General features: G+C 40.7%; 1 protein-coding gene across 2 annotated transcripts in view; it reads right to left on the bottom strand.

Moving 5' to 3' along the window:
* Positions 1-18,447: 18,447 nt before the first annotated feature.
* Lca5 (lebercilin LCA5) overlaps positions 18,448-23,769 on the bottom strand; it is a 49,333-nt gene continuing 44,011 nt past the window's right edge. The window contains exon 8 of one of the 2 annotated variants that reach the window (XM_028756231.1): positions 18,448-18,936. In XM_028756231.1, coding sequence (XP_028612064.1) covers positions 18,911-18,936 — 26 coding nt within the window. In that variant the 3' untranslated portion in view covers positions 18,448-18,910. Of the gene's footprint in view, positions 18,937-20,464; positions 23,145-23,769 lie in introns of those variants that run through there. The other variant, XM_028756230.1, reaches the window with a different exon arrangement.

Below are 23,769 nucleotides of genomic sequence, written 5' to 3'. Positions count from 1 at the left end.
GTTAAAAAAAAATCTTCACCTGGAGCCCAAATAGGATTATGTAGGAAGATTAATTTTCCAGTTCTCATCTTCTTACCGATTGTAGGAATGTTAAATTACTCAGAGCTATAATAGGTTAAATATTAATGGAAACAAAAAAATCTTGTTCCCCAGATTAGGGAACAATCAAGGTTATAAGGCATCTTTCAGCAGAAGCAGCTGCTGTTGGTAAAGCAAGCTGGTCACTGCATCACCTTAATTAGATGTGACACATTCTGAAGAAATCTGAGAATTAAGGCAAACTGTCATTTTTATCAGCCTCCTCAAAATAAGACCAAAATGAAAAGTCATGTCACCAGAGCAGGAGAGATGAGGGAGCTGCTGATTGTGAAAGGTTCTGATACTCCCACAAACTTGTCAATCACAAAGCCTCCAAGGATGCATCCTGAAAAATCATAAGCTAAGTAAAGGAGACTTTAAATGTCTGTTTAAGTTTTTCTTCCATGTATCCATACAAAAGACAGATCCCAGACAGCACATATTCTTAAATCTCTAGGGTGGCATGTGACACTAACTCCCTCCTGTCATCTTGCCTTTTTAAGTAAGAGGCTACTTGAAGCAGATGCCAAATTTACACCTCTGAGGAGTCTGCCACCACTGTAACCAGTCATGAAACTACTTGGGCAGGGATTGTAATGGGCCTTTGTTCTCCCTGTGAGTAGTGGGACACAGGCATTTTTCCATTAGCATTGGAGTTATTGAGCCTGTACTTAAATGAACATAAATCTCTTCCTGAACCAAAGTCCTGCTCAGGAAAAACGGGTCTTGTTGGACTTTGTGATATATACAGGACTCTAGATGAGTACACAAGCAAATAGCCTGGGTGATAAAGGACCTTGGTATAACCGAGTGTCAGAGAATCCATCTATCTTCCTTGAGTATCTTGTCATCTACAAGACGTGAACCTTCACAGTGGCTCTTGTGCTCCTGTAGACTCTCAGAAGGGACACTACCATCGCAGTTCAGATCTGCCTGTCCTATAACTATGCTCACATAGTACTGCCTGGTCATCAGTGTGTGAGCACACACCTCGCAATGGAGGTATCTTTACAAGGCAGATTGGGAAGTCTCACTAGCATCACTTAGACAGTAGGGATGTGAAGGAAAATGCGAATGACTAGGTCTAGGGACACTTGCTAGCCTGAAGTTCCCAGTCTTTCTATCAGTAATCCTTATGGTTCTTTGGTAATTATGATCCTTTGTCATTGATCAAGAGGGCAGTCTAACAAAATAACAGTGCACATGGCTGAAGACTGAAAGTACTTCCGCTTAGAGTCTTGGGTCTTCCTGGAGATCATCCTGAGATATTCACTATCTCAGTAAAAGATTTGGGCTAGCCAGGAAAGAACCTTCTGATGGCTTTTAGGAATGCTGCAAAGCAGTCGGCACCTTTCAGGTGACCCCTGTCTATGGCTATATCATCCTAAATGTTTTGGTTCTTGTCTAAAATACCTCCAGTAGCATATCCAGAAACACACTGAGAATCATTCTGCTATTTGAGAAAACTGCCCAAGATAACAGGGCTCTGCTACCTGGTCAGGACAGAGGTAGAGGAAAATGGGGTTTGGGTAGTACATTAATCATCTAAAGGAAAGAATATGTACTTACAGAAAACGCCCTGGCAGATCATTCAGTTATTAGGCTATGAATTCATCTAGTTGTCTCTTGTGAACAAAGGAACAATTATTCTCACAAATTATACTTCTACTAGATTTTAGTTTTTAGTGACATGTTGGTGACCAGAACAGGAGAGTTGGAAGTGCTGTGAGATGGGACAAATATAAAAGAGTCAACATGACTTCATCAGCAAAGAACTGCCATACACAGAGAAAGAGCCGAGTTTGGATCCCAGTACCCACATGTAACAAAGCAGGCCAGTGCTGGCCTATAATTCCAGTACAGCAGGGGCAGGAGGATCTTCAGAGCTCCATTGCCACCAATGTAGCCCAACAGTGAGTTTTGGATTCGTCAAGACACCCTGTCAGACAAAATAAAGGTGGAAGCAAACAAGCTGGATGGGTAGGGAGGTGGGAGGATCTGGGAGGAGATGGAGAAGCAGAAACTGATCAGAATGTATCATATAAATTAAAAACAACAAAATTAAATGTGGAGAGTGTTAAATAAAGGAGAGAAATGATTGGCCTGGAAAGGAACAGGGCACAGATTCCTTTCACGTGTGGGGTTTATTGGACTGGAAGAGTCTCAAGGTCTCATCATAGCCCTGAAGTTGGAGAGAGGGGGTCAGACAGAAACAACACAATATATGGAGATGAACACATGATGGGTCCTTGAAAGAAAGGAGTAATTCTCTTTAAAACCTGGAGAGAAGCTCAAGAGTGAGGAAGGAGGGAGGGAGGGAGGGAGGGAGGGAGGGAGGGAGGGAGAGAAACAGCTACGGTGAGGAGGACAGAGAGTAAGTTCAGAGGAGCCTTTGCAGAGAGCAGCCAATTCTCCAAACACAGGAGAGATCTGACTTTGTATAACTAACCTTTTAAGGGTGCCAGGAAGTTTCACATCTGGTCACCTGGTGATTCAGAAAAGTGCATGTGACAAAGCCCATGGAGGAGCCATGCATCATAAATTGAGAGCTGTCAGGTCACTGAATAGACTGCTTCTTAACATTCTTACCACCCCCCATCCCCGCCTGGTGGTGTGGGGAGGGGAGTGAGAGGGACACAGAAAGCATGGCCTGATTCAGGCTGTGAGATCTGACAAAGATGCAGGCCCGCCCGAGTTCTAACAGAGCGTGATAAAGGATGACATCCAACACTGACCTCTGGCCTCCACACACACATGCCACACCAGTATGATGCATACACACAAGCACACATGTATACTACTCACACATGCACGTACACACACACACACACACACACACACACATACACACACACACACACACACACACATACACACACAAAGACAGAGAGAAATAGAGACAGAGAGAATAAGATTCTACTTTGGCACAGAGCATCCCTAGTTAAGAACAGCTCACCAGATCTTCCCATAACCAGAGAGAAACCAAATGATCTTGAGAATCATTTCTAGAGTCTTACCCATATCAGGATCCATCTCTAGGGGTAGAGAAACAACTCAAAGGCAATGAGTTTACTCCTTGTGTGCAAAGCTCACAGGCACAACTAGAAAATAATAGGGCAAAAAAAAAAGTTCATTGCTTTCAGCAAATAAAGAGAGCACTGGAGATAACCCCACAGCAGCGTACCCCTGAACAGAGAAGTGAAAGGGCTGTCACCAGGTACAATCACAGACAGTCCTGTAGGAAGTCCCATCACAACGCACAGACTCCTTCCTCACCATGTTCTTTGAGGCCACACACTTCATGTTCAAAGAATTAGCAGACTTGAATGTCTAGGAAGGTACAGAATTTAGTGCTTTAATGAGCAAAGTTTATTTTTGATCACCTACTAGGAGGAATGTGGGCTGGCCCTTTGAACAGTTCTCCAGAGATCTTTATTAAAACAGAAATAAAATTTCACAACACATTATCCATCATTAGACAACAGCAGTTGCCCCTGAGTGACAGAGTGACAGTTGATGTGATCTTATCTCCTGTTGCTGTTGCTGGCTGTGGGTTGTCACAACTACCCTTATGAAAAGGTTTGAGAAAGGAAAAGGTGATGGCTCCTGAAAGGAGATTTGAACGTCCTGGATTCTGATGGGTGATAAACCCTAGACCCTGGGGAGTGATCTCAGCCTTCATTAGAAGAGTCACCCCACAGACAGAATGTCCATCCAGGAGACCAACAGTATCCTGAGCACAAAAGACTAGACACCTGAGACTGAGGTTTGGACAGAGATTTGTTTTGACCTGGGATTCCAGGGGACAACTTTCTTCCATTTGGAATACTTTTCTTACAGGACCAAAATCTTAGAGAACCCCAAATATAGTTTCTGGCATCGGGCTGAACAAGACCTGTGTTTCACATCTGGAGAGGCAGTGTCTTTCTAATTGAGCCTCAGGGTCCCTGCATTGTAGCTGTGGTGATGTCCCAGGAGTCAGGTGGCCTCCTGAGTTGGGGGGAATGAGGGGGAGGGTTCAGCCCTCCAGTGTCTGGGAACCATTTCTATCAGCTCACTCTGAAGAGTCGCTCAGTTCTGTCTTCACAAGCCCCAGGATCCCTTTATCAATTCCTTCTGGGTAAATCATCGGGAGTGGATCGTGCTTCGTTCACTGAACTCCATCTGGGTCAGTGTATCAAGGCAAGAGGCCTGCTGCGATGAATCCATAGATGCTCTCAATTCCCTCACAAACAGAATCTAAATAAGTTAGGAAGGAGGGAAACATGAATGTAATTGTTCTCCACAACGCTGAGTGACAGGACTGGAGCAGCTCGAGTTTAGGAAGTGATACACGTCTCATAATCCGTGATTGCACAACACAGAGAGAGCCACAGAGGCAGGCAATAAAGAAGTGTGCTTAGTGTTGTTTACCCTACAGTGTGCCAAATTGTTTCAGACTAGCAGTCAGTATTGGACAAATGTCTATTTCATTTTGAGGGAAGAAAGGCTACTGTCACTATAAGTTGCTTAGAAAATGCACACGACATCAAAACAAATTATCAAAATTTTGTCAGAAAGACAATATCAGATAAAATTCTGTAAGCAATAAAACCGATATAGTTCAGCTTTAGTCTAGTTATTAAAATAGTTATGGGAATTAGACAAAAGTCTTAAAAGGAAAGATAAAACACAGTACAAAAATTAACTTAAAAATCTGTAATATTTGGGGCTGGGAGATGGTTCAGTTGGTGAAGTGCTTGGGTTGCAAGCATGAGAAACCAATTCCTAGGACTCCATAAATGACTCAGGCAAGGGAGTACATACTTGACATTCTAGCTCTGGGCAAGTGGAGATAGGAGCAGCCATGCTGTTTCCTGTCCAGCCTCACTGGTGAATTCCACACACAGAGAGATTCTATCTGGAAGGAGGTGGACATTGCTTCTGAAGATGACACCATGGCTTGTCCTCTAGCTCCAAACACTTATACACACACATGTACATGCACCCATATACATGGACACACACCCTATACACAGGTGCACACACACACACGTATCAAATTAATAATTTCCAAATTATGAATGAGGAAAAAATGAAACAATGACAATAAGAAGAAACTATTGGCTATTGTTGAACAAAAGCCAGGAGTGAGAACTCTATGTGTGAAAAGCAAAAACACCTACATTGGATTTTTATATCATCATCATCATCATCATCATCATCATCATTGGGGTTTTGAGACAGGGTTTCTCTAATGAGTGCTATCCCTAGCTGGCCTGGAATTTAGTCTGTAGATCAGGCTGGCCTCAAATTCAGACACCTGTCTGCCTATCTCTGCCTTCTAAGTGCTTGGATTAAAGGTATGTGCCTCCACCACCCAGCCACTGGATTTTGAAAAAACAAAACAAAGCTGTATGTTCTTTATTGGAATCTATCCAACATAAAAATCTTACAAAATGTGTGAATCAAAGGATGCACAAAAATAGAGGAGAAATCCAAACTAGCCAAGAAAGCACTAAAGCAAATGGGGAGATTTTATGTTGGTAAAAATTACAGTCATGTCAAGGAGAGAGGAAGACCCCCTCCATCCGAGAGCTCTTCAATCCAGCCTCCAGAATTGCTGTGTTTGCTCCCCTGGGCAAGCCTTGCCTCAAGATGAATGGACCAGGCAAGCATTAGTGCAGCATCATGGACTGCTCCATTCACCACACTCTTAGAGCCTCCTATCGGAAAAGAACATGGGTTCAGTGTGGAAGCTCCAGTTTGTCGCTAAGTGGCAGAATTAGTGCCTGGGTTAAAGGAAGCCCTGGCTACCCACACTCTTCCAATGACCTGTACAGTTGTATGCTGTGGCTCTGCCTGCAGTACAACTTCCCTAGCATCAGCTTCCAACCACTTCTCCAGCTATTTAGAAATTCTGAGGCAGGGTATTTGCCCAGCCAGGTACTCCACTCATGACTTGTTAAAATGGGGGGACAGTAGAGAGTCTATCTTAACTAGACACAAGATGCTATCTTCTAATCCAGTTTTCCATTCAGTGAAACTCATAGTTCATTCCAGTACGATGTGTAAGTATCTTTCTCAAATGGTTTATGAGCTGAAAAGAAAAAAAGGTATAAGTAACACTCTCCAGACTCCAAAATGAGAGCCCTTAACCTTACTGAAAATATATTAAAGCAATAATATATAAGAAGAACTAGACAAAAACACATTATAAAGGAGAATTGCCAGATGTGGCAGTGTGCACTTTTGATCATGGCAGAGGCAGGTGAACCTCTATGAATTTGAGGTCAGCATGCTTTATGTAGTGAGTATCAGCCAGAGCTACATAGTAAGACCTTATGGGACACTACTGTTTCCTAACTCATAAGGACAAAGAAGAGACCTGAAGATAGAGTATTTGGACAAACAATAATTTAAATGACTATCATGCTGAAATGTGTGCTCTACAAGCAAAACACATGTATTCACAGAAAACCTACAAACTTAGATGGTATGCTAAGCCCTAAAATAGAATCTCTATAAGTTCTTCAAAGTGACCATTCTGATATATACAAACACACACACATACACACACACACACACACACACACCAGTAAAAATAAAATAAATAAAATAAAATAAAATAAAACTTCCAATAGCAGTAAGCTACAAGTTAAAATTAATTGGAAATATCAAATAGCCCTAACTCTCCAAATAGCCAAAGACAGAATTTACAGCAGAGTTTCAGTGGTCATTCTGTGTCTGATGCCTCTTACATGTCATCTCAGTTTCTCCCTCTCACCTGAGTCCAGCCACGCTCTCTGTGGCACGTGCTTCCTTGTAGGCTACACTGTGTGTCTGTGGGCAGCAGCTCACCTGGGCAGTGATCATTCTTGGTGCTCACACATTCTCCATTTATGGGCTGGGGAGATGGTTCGGTGGTTAAAGGCTAGGATCACAACCAAAGACACATCCTTAACTTGTAAGAGTGAGAGGGCTTCACCCAGTCAGGGTGATGTTTGATGGGGAGAATATGTCCCCTGGAGAATATGTCCCCTTCTCATTTCCATGAAACATTTAATACAGTCTTTACAATATCCCTGAATCAGCAGGAACCATTTTACTCCAATGAATCTCAACCCACTAATGCACGTGTGTGTTGGAATTGTCTTTCCCCATTTCATTCTCCATGGCCTCTTCTCCCTACTTTCTGAAAGCCCTTTCCCAATCAACTATCTGCTTGTCCACAAGGTCTCACCTTGAGGTCACTTTCTCTATTTCCAGGAAACATAAATAAAGTCAATATAGTTCAAGAAAGCCAAACCTAACTCAGGAGTCAAATGGCAATGGAGATCCTAGTGTGGGGAGATAAACCTCCTCTAGCAACTGAAAGATGATTGTTCTCCAGAAGGATTGCCTCTGAGCTCTGAATATATTTAGCAGAAGACCAGCAGCAGTGAAGAACACAGCAGGAGAGAATGCAAATGTTATGTCCTCATAGCATAGACATTATTAAATGAATAAAGTTGGGAAGCAAAGAAGGAAATTCTCAGCCTCGTGTATAATAGTTTAAAGTTGAAAGACGTCACTTAAAGTTGATGAACCAAGTGGCAAAAACATGGCAGTGTTCAATAAAATAGAGAGTAAGAAAGGTAATGCCAAGGAAATCTTTTGTGGGTGAACTGAGCACAAGGAAAAGAAGCATGCTAGCTGTTAACATCCTGGTTAGGGGACTATTGTAGACAGTAGCCAACAGAGTAGAGAGAAAGGAGGTTAGACGCTGGAAAACACATCAACCTTTCTTAATATCAAAAGGTACATATATAGGCAAAGAAAAATCTACATAATGGAAAGATAAAAAAAAAAACAACAACTAACTGCTGACACAAGAGTGCATAAAGTAACAGCGTGGAACAAAAATCAACCTTATCTGAATAAATGCCAAGCAACTTAATTTATACATTGAAAGTGCTTTTCAGGCTGGATCACAAAACAAGGCTAAAAATAAATGGGACTCAAATAAAATAAAATAAAAACAGGACCAAGATCTTTATAGGAAAGGTGAAATTCAACCCTCAAAGCATAAATGATCCACAGAAATAAAGACGTTCTTAAAGCTAATGGCCCAATTCACAGCGAAGATGTAATTATAAATCTTTTATGCATTGAATACCACTTCAGCATATTGTATGAAGTTAAAAACTGCAGCAGCTACAATGGAAATAGAGACATCTCTTATTATACAACCCACCCATTAGGCCTGAATGAACAAGGACATAATCATGTTGTTAGACACACACACACACACACACACACACACACACACACACACAAAGTACTTGAAATACAACAACTGGACAACTGCTCTTGATTAAAATTCTTAAATAAAATGAGAAAATATATGTGTTTGTTTAACATAAGGAAAACTAAATCTATCTCAGCCCCAAAGTTAGAGCCACATTTAAAGGAAAAACAGTTAATGAATCCTTATTAAAACTATGCTTGACACAGTTATGGACAACTTCAGCACTGTTTCAAAGCCCTGGGGCAAGAAGCTAATGCATTTACCAAAAGAAGTACAAGTAGTGTCCTAAGGGAATAAGGATTTAAAATTATCATTATCAAGATGTTTATATAGCCCAAAACCTCAAAAATTAATTTTTGCATATATAAGCAGTGGTCATATCAAAGATACTATGAAAGAAAATGGTGTATTTAGTAGCAGTGAAAATTAAAAATGGGCCTGGGAATATAGCTCAGTGGTAGAGCACTCAGTATCAAAAGGCCCTGGGATCCATCCTCAGCAACACAAAAAACAAAAGACGCCTGAGAATAAGTGTACCAAGAGATATACAAACACTATGTAAAAACAATCCAACAAACCCTTCCAACATTAGTGAAGTTTATAGAAGAACTTCACAGGCCATAACCTCAGAAATGCAAGGCAACATTACAGACATATCAATATTGTTTTAATAAAAATACTCCAGGGGATGGAAAGATGGCTAAGCAGTTAAGACCACTGGCTCCTCTTACAGATGAACTAGGTTTCATTGGAAGCATCTGCATCCTGGTAGCTCACAACTCCAGTCTCAGGGGATCTGACATTCTCTTCTGGTCTCCATGGGCATTGCACACATGTGGTGCACAGACATAATATGAAGAAAAAACACCCATATGCGTACTAAATAAATAGATGATTAATAATAGATTATAGATAGATAGATAGATAGATAGATAGATAGATAGATAGATAGATGATAGATAGATGATAGACAGGCAAATGAATGAACGAGTGAATGGATGGATGGGTGAATATTTAATATCCCCAAAGGTTTTTTTTTTTTAAGTTAAACTTTTTTTTAACTAAGTCTGGAATGTAACTTAGTTTAAGTATCTGCTTAGCATTCACAAAGGCCTAGGGTTGATCTCCAGCACTGAGTAGGGAAAAGGCATAAATGTTTGCCAAGCTTGGGGATGCATGCCTGTAATACCAGCACTTGGGAGATGGAGGCATTAGATGCCATGGCCTGGCACAGTTTGAGCTCCATAAAAAGACTTTTGAAAACAAGCACAAACAAAACATCAAAGGTGTTTAAAGCATTAAAGTGTGTGTGTGTGTGTGTGTGTGTGTGTGTGTGTGTGTCTGTAAACATTGAAAAATTTTAGGTGTGTGATGAAGTTAGAGTCTAGTGCCAAGACACATTAAGATAAATTGTTTCCTGTAAGGGCAAGGTAACAATTGGCACACATGAGTAGGCATGAAACAGAACAGAATGGGAATCTAAAATAGATTCTATTGTGTATAATAATTTTGTATGTTATAAGGATGGAATTTCAAAATGCATTGTATCAAATTTTCACATAACAAATTTTATATTTCAAAAGTTGGAATTTCAAATCCAACTCCAATTTTGATTTTTGTTTTGTTTGCTTGTTTATTTTGCTAGGCATTGAACCTAGACCCTAGAGCAGGCCAAACCCTCAAATGGACTTTTAAGAAATAGTCAGAGCCCAGTGGTAGTGGTACATAGCTTTAATTCCAGCAGAGGAGGCAGAGGCAGTTGGATCTCTGAGTTTGAGCTGGTCTACAGAGTGAGTTCCAGGACAGCCAAGGCTACACAGAAAAACCCTGTCTTGAAAAATTAAAAAGAAAAAAGAAAGAAAAAAATTTTAAAAAGGAGAGAAAAGGAAAAGAAAAGGTGTCAGGATAGTTTGGTAGTCATTTAGAAAAAAATTAGTTACTTCTGTAGAAAGTGAAATAGAATTCTTTTGAGTCTAGAATGATTCAGAATAAATTACAGAGAAAACTTTTAAAGATAAATATGATGAAGTAGAAGAAAGATCAAAAGATGAGAATAAATATAGGGATTTATTTTATTTACATTTATTTATATGTTCAGTTTTGGGTTTTTGTTTGTGTTTTGTGTTTTTTTTTATAATGTCTGTGTATGTTGCCATGCATGTATGTCTGTGCATGCAATATGCAATGCCTGTAGGGACAAGAAGAGGGAGTTGAATGCTGTGGAACTGAAGTCACAGCTGGTTGTACGCCCTCCAGTGTGGGTGCTGGTTCTCTATGAGCACAGCACAGCTCTAGCTTCTAATTGGGTGGGTGGGGTTCCCCTAAGTCATATCATAAAGGGGTAGTGTAACATATCTGAAGAGAGAGATCAATAGCCTGATAACAGAAAGGATTTGACCAGGCAGTTGTAAAATAGATGATGCCTAACACCATCTCACTTGGAGTGAGGAAAATACAAGCTTCCTAACGGTATTGAAATGTCTATAAGACGGTCAAAGCGGGCTAGTGATTGTGCAAATGATACAATTCTGGACGGCAATATCATATTGACTGCTAACCAGTGATGTCCCACTTCTGGGAATCTGACCCACAAAGTGTAGCCATGGGACGTTGATGCATGTGGGAAGCATTATCCATGATAGCAGCACAAATGCCCGTCAAGAGCAGACTGGCAACTAGCTCTAGTGTGTTTATATACATGCAATACCATGACACTTTATTTATTTATTTTTGATGAAGATGCTGTCTATGTAATGATAGGAAAAGTTCATTGGGTTGGCCTCCTGGGGCTACCTCAGCAAACTGCTGTAACTGAGGTGGCTTTGAAAAATAGAAATGTAGCCTGAAATATGAATAAATACTTTGTGCACTTGAATGGCTAAGGAAAAGGTGGTTAATGTTTTTTATTATTATTAATCATTCCATTAAATTACATCTAAAATGATACCCTCCTTCCTGGTTACCCCTCCACAAACCCTCCATCCCATCCCCCTCTCCCCTTTTCCCCTTCCCTCTATGAGAGTGCTCCTCTACCCACATACTCCCATTCCTGCCTCATCACTCCAGCATCTCCCTATGCTGGGGCATCAAGCCTCTACAGGACCAAGGGCCTCCCCTCCCATTGATGTCAGGCAAGGCCATCCTCTGCTACATATGTATCTTAGCCATTCAAGTGCATAAACTATTTACTCATATTGCAGTGTCCATTATATTATTATAAATATATGCATCTTGCTTCTATCCTGGATTATTCTTTCTTTGAGTTCATTGCTCCACATTGCTTTCCAACATATGCTGCTAAATCAGATGCTATATAGGGGCTGTTCCCTCCCCTCATCTTCAGTCCAGAAATTTGAATATTGCTTCCGCCAGTTTACAAAGCTGAGCACTGAGATACACATGTAGACAGATACACATGTGAGACGCTCAGTTTGTGTTTGCAGACAGAATGAGTCCAATATTTATAGGTGAGTGTTAAAGACTCTGGGATGAAATGCCTGTAGGCTTAAGCCCTGGCTCTACTTCTCATTAACAGCAGAATGAAAAGTGTGTTCTTTAAATACTTTTAAGTATTTAAAGTCCTAGTGTCCTTGTCCTTAAAATTTTGACACCTGGGTGGTTCATTTCAAATGTAGAGACAAAGTATGTACTCATCAACTCCATGTCTCTGATTATCAGATGATTTTGCTCTTAAGGCTTTTCTTAGATAATTTATAGCACAAACTCTGTCAAATTCTATTCAATACAAAACTCCTAAATTCACTGTGAAATCCACATAAAAATGTCTTGGCTTTAAAAGGTTCTGTATAAGGGTGAGTTGAAAGGGCACAATATAACTGGATAAAATTATTTATGAAGCTCATCAATATGTATAACTGCTCTATTTTCAAAAAAAAGTTTTCAAATGGTGCTGGAGAGATGGTAAATCAGATTAGGGGCTGCGGAGAAGAGCAAGAAAGTACTGTGAGTCTTTCCATGTTACCCTACGTTCTGAACCACAGACTGTGCTGGTCCGTAGATTTCTGTAAAAGGGTGAACTAGTGAGATCTGTGGTGTTGACATGGGAAAAGGAGGATCTCTGGAGCAAGACACAGCCAGGAGACAAAAGGCAGAACAGTTCTTCAAATTGGTCGGTAGGAGGAGAGGTTTACTTCATCTCATTTCCCTGTTTCCCAATGCCTGGTGTCTGCCGCAGCTATGGGAAACAACTCCAAATGTCTTCAACACCACTTGGAAAATTTAACAGAGTCAAATGATTAGTGATCAAGCTTTTCAGGGTAAAAGAATGGCTTTTCTTCCCCCAAATCTTCAAAAATCAAACACCTCTCCTATTAATAGGCAGGAAGATAGAAGGGCCCTGTGACTTCATTAACTGTATAATTCAGGTGGTTTTAAAACTTTGAGTACCAATGAGGAATTATTTTTTATTTAACTTTTTATCCATTTTTTAATTTCACATCATGTACCCCAATTCCACTCATCTCCCTGTATCCTTACATGCCCTCTGCCCTTGCACAACCCCCGCCTCCAAAGGAAAAAAGTATCACTGTGGAAGCTGTATTATGTCACAGTATGTGCCATAGTATATATACCTTTTGTCCATACTTCTTTGCTTGCAAAATTTTATTGCAATGACTCATTGGTCTAGTTTGAGGTCTCTGGCTTCTGCTACACTATCAATACTGGAACCTCACTGAGATTCTTGTATATCTTGTTGTTGCCTTGTGTCATGGAGACAGGTCTCCCTTTCGCATGCCCCTGAGCCAGCTGACCTGCACCCATGACAGTATGGCTAGCTCTACTGTGGTGCCTAGACAAGGGGCAGGTCCCAATCTCCTGAGTGTTCCAGCTGATGAGAGACAGAGACAGCTCTCCTGCTTGCCATAGGTGATGAGGAGCAAGGGGGTGGGGTGAGGAGGACAGCTCTCCCTCACCTACGACACCACACAGCAGACAAGTTATGGGGTCAGCTCTCACACGTTTACCCACTCAGTGTCAGCACGTACCCTCGCCACCAGGGTCAGTTCTACTGTGCTGCTCAAGTGAGGTGTAGGACCTGCTCTCCCGAGTACTGCAGCTGCTGAGGGGTAGGGTCAGCTCTTCTGCTTTCAGGAGAAATTATTTTTAAGGAAACCATTTTAAAGGTACAAGGTAATGGACACAACCATTTCAGTGTTATTACAACCCTGTTTCAACTCATGTGTTTTGTACAGTACAGTTTTGACAGTGTTGCAGAAGCCAGAGACCTTGAGCTAGACCAATGAGTCATTGCAATAATCTTGTGCAGATTCCTAACTATAGATGCCAAGTGTGTATAATAAAGCCCCAAATCAACATCTCTGCTGTAGACTTGCCTTCTGTTTGCTGCCTGCATATGCCTGTATGTTCAATAACTCAGTACATCTAAGAAAAAGCTGTAAGCCAGGTATAGTGGGACATGCTTATATGTCACCACACAGAGCATCAGGGGAGGAGGGTCAAGAGCCCAAGGACAGCCTCAGCTATGAAAAAGTTCTTGAATTAAACATAACAAAATAGACCCCCCCCAAAAAAAAGGTGGATTAAAATGAAACTACTCGTCAGTTCCTCTTTAATCTGCTCCTCTAACAATCCTTATGGCTGCTCCTGCCACTGTTACTGAAAGCTTCTTCTCTCTCCCTCCCCCTCATCCGATTGATTACCGAGAGCTGTCAATGCTGTTTCATAAATAACTCTACTATTCATTTATGTAGCGGATTCCCACTGACTCTTTCATTACGTCTTATCTGCGATTCCTGAGTTGTGCAATCCATCTTCTGCATTAATATGGAACTGATGGTTGCAAAATGAAAATCGATGTCACAGCGACATTTAAAATTCCTCTTATGGTTCCTAGCACTTATGTTATATACAATAGAGGCCCTGAAAGCACTTGCTAAATGAAGACAACAAATTAACAAGTGCATCATAGACAGGTAATAGACACAGTTACTGACATTTTCATATTTATTAGCCATAAAATAATTGTTAGAACGCCACCCAAATAAAGCTATTTGCCAGTCCTTAACCTTAAAAACAACTGTCCATATGGAGTCAATTACTATGGATGGATGGATTTCTATTTTTCTTTGTAAGCTTCTTGGTTTTATTTTACTAAATCAACCAGGGACCATGATTGCAATTTGTATGAAATTTTGGAATCAAATACACCAGTAAATAATAACAATCATAATAACCACAGTGGGATTTCTGCAGAGCACACACACAATGGAGATGGACTCTCCCGGTGGTGATTTAAATTCAGAATTCTTTCAGCTTCAAATCCGTGGACACTGAGCTCTCCCTAAAATAGATGACTAATTCTCAGCCACTAAATTATTATTCAGTACACATTCTTCGTGCGCATACCTAAATACATTTCTGCGATGCTAAAAGCATTCAGAGTTGGATAGCACTCATCTTGCTATAAATTTAAATGCAACCTGACCTGTATTTCTATGAAAGATAAAAATGCTGCTTGGGCAATCTAGCTTGTGCAGTTAATCAAGAGAATTGTGTCTTTAAGAGTATCCTAGCAACATGTCTGCAGCTAAGGAACACCCAACTGACACTGCCCATGGATTTAATTATGCCGCTGGACTCCATCAAACTTTCTAGTTCATCAAAAGGATACTTAAAAACAGAAATTAAGCTACAGATGAAATGGCTAGGGAAGGGAGAAAGAGGAGAACTGCCTAAGAAAACGAGGCCACTAGAGCAAAGAGAAAATGAACAAACTTCCGAGTCCAATGGAGGGACCAGAACCAATGGATTAATTACTTGGGAGACTGCTAGTCCCCAGGCAAAAGTTGTACTGAAGTAATCACAGTTTTAGAAATATGTTCTATTTTGCTGGCCCAGAAACGTACATTTTCTGGAGCCTGTGCCTTGAAGAAAATACTTGGGGCACATCAGGAATCATCAGGAGTAGTTATTTCCACCATCATAAGCACTATCTTATCTCCATTGTATATTTTTAACATTGCTCCATATTTTGTTCAAGAACAAATTCCACATAAACAAGTTTTTTTTTTTAAAAAAAAAGGTCTGTTTAAGATGAAATAGTTTGTTTGTTTGACTTGCAGTAATCCTAGAAGCCAAGATGTGGAGATTTGCATTGCAAACAAAATTCTACTTCATAAAGACCCAATGGGAATTGACCATTTTATTAGTTAGCTGTGCAGAGACACCATGACTACAGCAACTCTGATAAAGTAAAACATTTAATTGGGGATGGCTTACAGTTCCTGAAGTTTAAACCATTAACCCATTATCATCATGGTGAGAACCATGACATTGTACAGACAGAGACGACGCTGGAGAGGTCACTGAGAGATCTACATCTGGATGCACAGGCAGCAAGAGTGAGACACGCTGGGCATGGCTTGAACATCTGAGACCTCAAAGTCTGTCCCCACTGACTACTTCCTCCAACAAGGCCACACCTCTTAATACTGCTACTCCCTATAGGCTTTTAAGGACCATTTTCTTTCCAACCACCACAACCATAAATGGCATAACATCTTCCCAGGTGCTCAAGGATGTATAAGAGTTCAAGTAGTTAGTTCCATTTTACTTTTACGTAAACCAACTCCTTCATGCAGACCAATACTTTTAAAAATTGTTAGTGTTTCTTAAGCTGTATTCACAAGTTTTTGGTTGGACCACTAAGGACACATACACGCACAAGCATAGATGTGTATATGCACACATACACACCATTTTCTAAACTTAAAAAAAAAAACCTAAAATTTTTAAGAGACCTGTTAGCTTAAGTAATTGCATGCTCATACAGAATATCAAACTGAAGCCACTTATTAGTCCTTCTTGAGGGAATACTATGCATTTTCAAGTTTTTCCCCCTTTTTCTGGAAATCTGAGATCATAAGATGTAATAGAAGAATGTCATATGAATTGCCAAATTGTTCTTGCATTGGTTGTTCTGGCATTGGTTGTTCTCTTGCGCTCTCTCTCTCTCTCTCTCTCTCTCTCTCTCTCTCTCTCTCTCTCTCTTTCTGTCTCATTAAAATTTTCTGAGATACTAGCCAGAAAACTGGACTGTAACAGACCACAACTAATTGTAGCCATTACAAAGATAATTTCTGGGCTGGGGAGATGGCTCAGCAGGTAAAAGTACTTGCTATACAAACCTAGTGATCTGAGTTTGGATCTCCAGAACCCACATAAAAGCTGGATGCAGTAAGTGCCAGTAATCTTGGCAAACTACAGGAAGACAGGTGACAGAGACAGTAGACTCTCCAGAAGCGACCAGGCCAGCTATAAACATTCATGTAGCCTTATCAGCACCCAGGAACATCATCTTCACACACACACACACACACACATACACACTTTTGAGATAGTTTCTTTCGAGAGAACATGCAGTATAAGGTGCAGAGTCCCCACATCTCATCTGTACACTGGCATGACAAGCTCCAAGCACTGGATTTGAGTTTGAAAACACTGCAGCCATTCCTGTACATAAAAGAACATCTCCTTTCCCTCTGATTTCCCTATAAAAATGGTTCTGAAACTCCAGCTGTATCTATCAGGATGTCCTCAAATATCAGGAGCTCACTCAAATACAGATGCGCTCTGACGCTGTCTCGACACAGGAGGTTTATAACATAGCTGTCAACAGGCATCGTTGTCTAGCTCCACATGCTTCAGCAGTTCTGGGGACACACGCTTTGAAAATTACTGCCTGAAGCATAAAGCAGATCTATTTAAATGTTGCTCAGTTTGTTCAAGAGAAAAACAGTGTCCTGTCCAGAGAAACTACGCCCTGCCTAGGATGAGGTATGCTTAGATAGCAACAGAAAACTAGACTTAAGGCTCACGGACCTCACTGTTCTATACACACCATTTTCCCTGGTCAGTGCTTTTTGGGTCTACTGATTTTACATCCTTTTGGAAATTATTTTAAGTGGCATGTGGGTTTGTACCCATTATTTGAAGGATTCCCCTAGCCAGAATCAATTCCTATACTGCACAGGACATAGATTTTAATCAGATCAGTTATGAGAGGCAGCTAGCTCTCGTCAGCCCTGGTATGTAGGGGATCCCCAACACTGCTGCCTGGGTGACATTCTCTAGCAGGGTTCAGCACAGACAGTGAACATATCACTGCATAACATGGGCAATGACCCTTCTGTCAGTTTGTAGACATTTTAAGGGGGATAGCACCAAGCTGAAAGGATCGCTGTACTCTGCTTGAGAGTCATCAAGGGAGGCAGACAGGCAATTCCTTGGTTTCTGATTTCTCCATGAGTACTGCAGAGAAACAAAATTCTGTGCAAACTTGTTTCTCCCACAGCTGCAGGCTGTTGCTTCCCAGAAAAGCCAGATGCCTTCTCTGGAGGGCTGCAGCCTCTCCACGAGTCAAGAGAGGCGAGAGCCATTTCACTAGAAGATGGCTAAGAACATGCCTACCTTTTCAAATATTGACAGCCTCAGCTATTTAAAAGACACTTGGATGGCGATGAATGCTTTGTGTATCAATGTAGTGAGTACATTTGTGTTTACGTCCGTGTGTGTGTGTGTGTGTGTGCAAGAATGTGTGTGCGTGTGTGTGTGAGCCAGACGTTGACATAAGGCATCTTCCTTGATCATTCTATTCCGTCTTTTGCCAAACCTGAGCCCATCCATTTGATTTGGTTGGTCTAGCTAGCTCGCTTGCCCCAGGGTTTCCTTCTCCTCATCTGAGCACAGAGGTAACAGGCAGACAATAACTTTGCTTTATCCCTTTAATCATCTCTCCTGACCAATTGTGTATCTCTTAAGTACAGAGCTGACACGACATGCTTCATTCTATTGTTTCTTCTAAAACTATACCACTTCAGTTGATTCTCATAAGCATGTAAAGATATGATCAGTCCCACTTCACATATATGGAACTTGAAGACAAATAATTTGATGAAAATTATAATTTCTAAGCCGTCAAGTCTAACCTATTTCCTGACCTCAAAGCCAAATGTGTTTCTATCCTGTTTTGATTCATTTCTAATTTTTACTTTGTGTTATGGACAGACTGAATATATTCACAAATGCAGAGGAGACATATGCCAGAAATAAGCTATTATTTTTTTTAAACAAAAACTTTTCTTTATTCTTTGAGAATTTAATACACACATACAACATATTTTTTTTTATCACATTCACCCGTACACACTACCCCTCAAACCCACCCCCTCCCAACTTCATGTTTTTTAAGAAAAATCAACTCCAGGTTGTGTCGCCCATATACTCATGGATTGGGCCAACCACTGAATCTGAGTGAACCTACCAGAGGCTGCACTCTTAAAGAAAACTGACTCTCCCCAGCAGCCACCAACTCTCCAAAATGCTTCATCGGTGGAACTGTGCCTTTCCCATTCCTAACCTTGTCCTGAGCAGGGTAAGAGCAGAGAGTCCATCCTTCCCTGATTAAGGCAACCAGTACAGAAAGTGGGCATATCACTGCATAACATGGGCAATGACTCTTCTGCCAGTTTGTAGACATTTTAGGGAGACAGTGCCAGCTGAAGGGATCACGTAGGTTTGAAGCTACCAATTTATTACCAAAAGATTACCTGAAAACAAGACAAAAGTAAGAAGTTTTGTAGAAGCTGTTTTTGTTGAGTATTGATGTACAATTTTTTTGTTTGCTCATTTGGTTTTATTTCTTATGTTGCCAGTATTGAGTGCAATATTCTACCTACGAAATCTGGGTATATACTGTAACACAGGTGACATGTTTGCCTCAATTCTAAAGCAATGATTAACAAAGTACCAGCTCCTCAGGAAAAAGCCCTGTGAAGTATAAATGAACCAAAGGACATGAAAGGTGGAACTGCTGTCTTGGGCATTTAAAAACTACGCTCCCCGTCTTCTTAATTCCTTTCCATAACAACAACAAAGCAGCTAACATTTGAGTACCTGTGGCTCTAAGCATGGTTTTGGGTATATCAACTCACTGAATGTATATAAACAAGCCCCACAAGATAGACTGTCTCAGTAGCAGAGAGAAAAAGGGAGATGCAGAGGTTTCTAAGCTTATCCAGACACATTCATGGTAGCAGAAGTGGGGTGTGAATTATTAACTCACGCAACCTAAGACCCAGCACTGTCCAGACTCTTTAATTGTTGTGAGGCTTTCCTTTTGCCTCATGCCACAAAACCTGTCTGGAGAAACTCTTCCTAAGTTCTTTTTCTGCTGTTCTGTAGAAAAGCTCACAGTGCTAAATAAATGACCAGTAAGTACAGACCCAAGACAAGGTGTCTTTAGTATGTACACCTTATGGTACGCCTTCGAAGCTTAACTGCTTGTGTTGTGTCCCCAGTCTTGGGGTGTGTGTGTCTGCTCCACTTTTTCAATGATTTATTCCAATGATCATAATTAGCTATATAACAGCAGCTGTTTATCAAGTGCTTATAATGTGCTGGGCACTTGGTGGAGCATTAACCTCTGTGTTCCCCTTACTTATAACCACCTAAAGACCACAGAAGACCATTATAAACTGAGCAATCCACAAATTGCCAAATGAATGCAGCACCTACAGGGTGAGTCTCCACCCTCTCTACTCACCTCAGTAGGAGGAGAGCACTTTCAATTTTTTTTTAAAAGGACTTTAATGTGTAAAGGGTACGTATTGTGAAGCTGAGAAAAAGGCTTTATGGGTATTCTCTGTGGTCCAGTTAGGGTACTCTCTATACATCTAAAGCATTCACACGGTTGCTTCGGTACACATTTCCCTTCCTGGTGTCCTGAGGAGCCAGGGACACCAGCTTGGAGTATGAAATGAAGATGAGGAAACCCAGAGTCCGCCAGGAAACAGGCCTGTGTTCCCCACTCAGCTTCATCCTCCCTGCCAACACCTTCTCTTTATTACCACATGACATATGCATCTTTGCAGGAGCTAATAAGATTGAAGAGATTAATTAGAACTATAATTATCTGATAAGACGGCCATACTGACTAGCCTGAGTTAATACAAATTCATGTGCTTCAACTAAAAGTCCTGAACAAGATAAAGGAGAAAAATGAATTAAAAACCTTCTGGATCCTGCTTCCACAGCTCGTCTCTCAAATATAAAGTGTCATTCAAATAAAGAATCACGGTGTGTTTTAACATTTTATTAGTAAGAGTTCTGAGTACAAATAAATTCAACTTGACATTGAGAAAAAAAACTGATTTGCTCTCTAAGTTCTGTACATTTTAATATCAAATTTTAATACTAAACATCATAATGCCTTTAAGCTTTTAACTTAATTTAATAATTCTTTGTTTCATTGGGTTAAGTAGACTTTCAAGTAGAAAAAGGCATAAATATAATGAAAGTAATGAGTAAAAATTTTTCTGGAAAAAAAAAACAATTTAAAAACCTTAAAATTAGAATACTTTGGTAGAAAACTTATAGCCATAAACAAAATTAACATTACATAATGCTTTATCAAGAACTGTATCACAAACAACATGTTTACTTATATTACAATGATTTGCAATATAGTAAATGCTTATTCACAGAAGACCTAAAATCCTCTTTTGAGAAAAGTTTTAAATATTATTTAGCACTTTGAGGAGAGTTTGTTCCCAAAAAATGACAAGAACTCATTCCAGGGGGAAGGGGAGGACAGGCAGAACAGCTGTGAATTAGGACTGATCAGGAAAGGTCTTACCAAGTATCAGGAGAAGAACCTAGACACCATGGCAACTCCATCCCCCAATCAGTACGTATGCCTTGCGTAAGATGCATACTATGAACAAATGGACATACTGTTCAGGTTACCCACGTGATATACAGTGTTTCTCCTCAGCTGATAAATTACTGCTCCAACAGACCAGACCAGACCAAGTCAACAAATGCTTCTGCAGCTGTCCTGAACTGAGTGGAAGGAAACCTATGCCTTTCAACAGAAAACTATTGCATCTACTCAGCAAGGCAGGAGCCCCAATTCTAAAAACATCTTTGTGAGGTTGCATCAACATCAGTCCTGTAAACCCAAGAGTATCAGACTGATGTCTCCTGAGTTTGAGCACAAGTTCAAATCTTAAAAATATGTATTAAAATTTCCAAACATATCACTCTGGAAACATAATTGAGTTGAAAATCATTCTGTGTTGGGCTGGCATTTCTTCTACTGCCTGTATTTGGTAGGGAATCTTCCATCTGGTCACCAGTATACAGAGTGTACAGAAGAGGAAAGGTAGGACTGTGTCCCCAAGCCTCCTGCAGCCACAGAGAGGGATGCCATTAAGGCAGCCATGTCTCCTGGGCTCTCCCGTGATCCAAGTGGCTGGCAAAGCAGCAGTGAGTGACTTCAGGCCTGCAACTGAGGAGTATCAACTACTTCTCAGGAGTAACCGCCCAGTGTACACTTCAGTACCCAGGGATATTTCCACAAGAACAGGAAGTCCCAACATTATTGCCATCGCCACTCAAGAGTGGCTTGGCTCTGTCACCTCAGACAAGGGCACAGCTCCTAAGTCCCACTGCTGTCTGCCACCTGAGGTCTTTAATCCTTCTGGAGACCTTCAATTTCCACCTAGCCATCAGTGGGAAAACAATACTTAGGCTCACTGAGGTTGGATCAAAAATAGAAGGAAAAGAAACAAGGAAGATTCTAGTGAAGTAAAACTTCCCACAGTGCTAGCTCAGTGAGACCTAGCTGTAATAACAGAAAAACAGTAAGCAAAAACTCTCCTTTGGGTTCATTTCAAAACAAAAAAAGCATTCTTAGCAAGTGGCTTTGTGGTACAGCACTATTTGTTTAATTATGCCATATCTAGCCACTAAAAATTACTCCCTACTAAGGCTATTTTACCATTGAAAGTTTAAATGTTTATAATAAATACTGTATTAAAATACTTTAATATTTACAATTGAAAAAATATATATACTCTGTGTGCTCCAGTCAATCATCTGAGGGTGACCTCTTCAATGTCCTCGTCAACAGAGTCAACGGCCGTGACTGTTGGCTTATTACTTGTGTGCTTCAACCGGTGTCTATTTGGATTAAAACTTCTTCCTTCGCCGAGGAAAAGGTCTTTATCTTCATCATCAGGCTCCCGGACTCTGCTGCTTCTGTCCCCAGAGAGGAAATGAAGAGGGTCCAAGTCCCCTCTGCTGGCAGCAGGGAAATGTGAGTCACTGCTCTTGGAGGAGACTGTGGTGTTGCTGGCACTGGGGCCAAACAGCTGCTCCATCAGGGTCGCCTTTTTCTCTTTCCTCGAGATGAAGTCTAGATTGTCTTTACTCAGGCTTTCAGAACTGTTGCTCTGGAAATCTAAAAGGCTACTTTTTTGGCTAGGTGGATTTGACTTCCCTAATGTCTTTCCAAATGAAGGCACATAGCTACCAAATGAAAATTCATCTGGAGGGGCTGGGCTTCGGATCGGTCCTGGGCTTCGGATCGGTCCTGGACTCCGGCCTTCTCCCCTCGGAGTTAAAAAACTCATGTCCGGCAACTGTTGTCCATTAAATGATCTGTCTAAGGACTCAGGGAATGTGTAAGGTCTGGGGCTTCTGTCTGGAGAGTGCAGCTTGGATTCGAAGTTGGGTAGCAATGGCAAAGGGGGCCGGCTGAGGCTCTGAGGATCTTGGAGTTCATTGTTGATTTCGTTCAGTTTGGCAAGAAGCATTTCTGTCTTTAGTCTTTCTGCCTCATCTTCAAATTTATCAACAGACTGAGTTTGATAATTTTCCGCTGGGAACCTTCCAGCTTCCAACGCCAGCCTCTCTGCTCGCCCTAGCAAAGACGACTTGCCTTTCACCTTATCAAGCTCTTCTCTTTCCCACTCTGTATAAAATGAAATTTTAAAAAAGGAATTTTAAAGCAATAAGTATTTTTAAATATGAAAATTCAGCTACCATCTTCTGAAAAAAAATGGCTTTTAATCTACATTTGACATTCTAAGAAAGATGTAATGGACATTGTAATATTTTGTTTCTACGCTTGACATTCTGGATTAGAAAATAATTAATTCAAATTGCACTTAAGGGTCCCATGGCATACTTTGGTCTTCAGTGTAGCAGGAGGAAGGTTCTCTATGGAGTACTGTCCAATTCATGATGTGTGACGAAACACACAGAACAATGAGCTTACATATAAATTCTTGGCTGTCCTGAGAAAGCAACCCTTACATGCATCTCAAATAGTAAGTTCATCAACTCAAATCAAGACAAAAATTTCAGTTAAATCTCAAATAAAGAGCATTTTTAAGATGTATATACTCATCGAAAATATTAATTTCAATCCAAGAGGCCATGGTGAATGCCTTTAATCCCAGTACTCAGGAAGCAGAGGCAGGTAGATCTCTGTGAGTTTGAGGCCAGCCTGGTCTACAGAGTGAGTTCCAGGCTACACAGAGAAATCCTGTCCTGAAAAACCACCGCCAGCACCAACAAATGTGTGTGCATGTGTG

The sequence above is a fragment of the Grammomys surdaster genome, unplaced genomic scaffold, assembly GCF_004785775.1.
Source record: "Grammomys surdaster isolate TR1022 unplaced genomic scaffold, NIH_TR_1.0 126113, whole genome shotgun sequence".
Taxonomy (NCBI): Eukaryota; Metazoa; Chordata; class Mammalia; order Rodentia; family Muridae; genus Grammomys; species Grammomys surdaster.
This window is presented reverse-complemented; position numbering and strand designations above follow the sequence as displayed.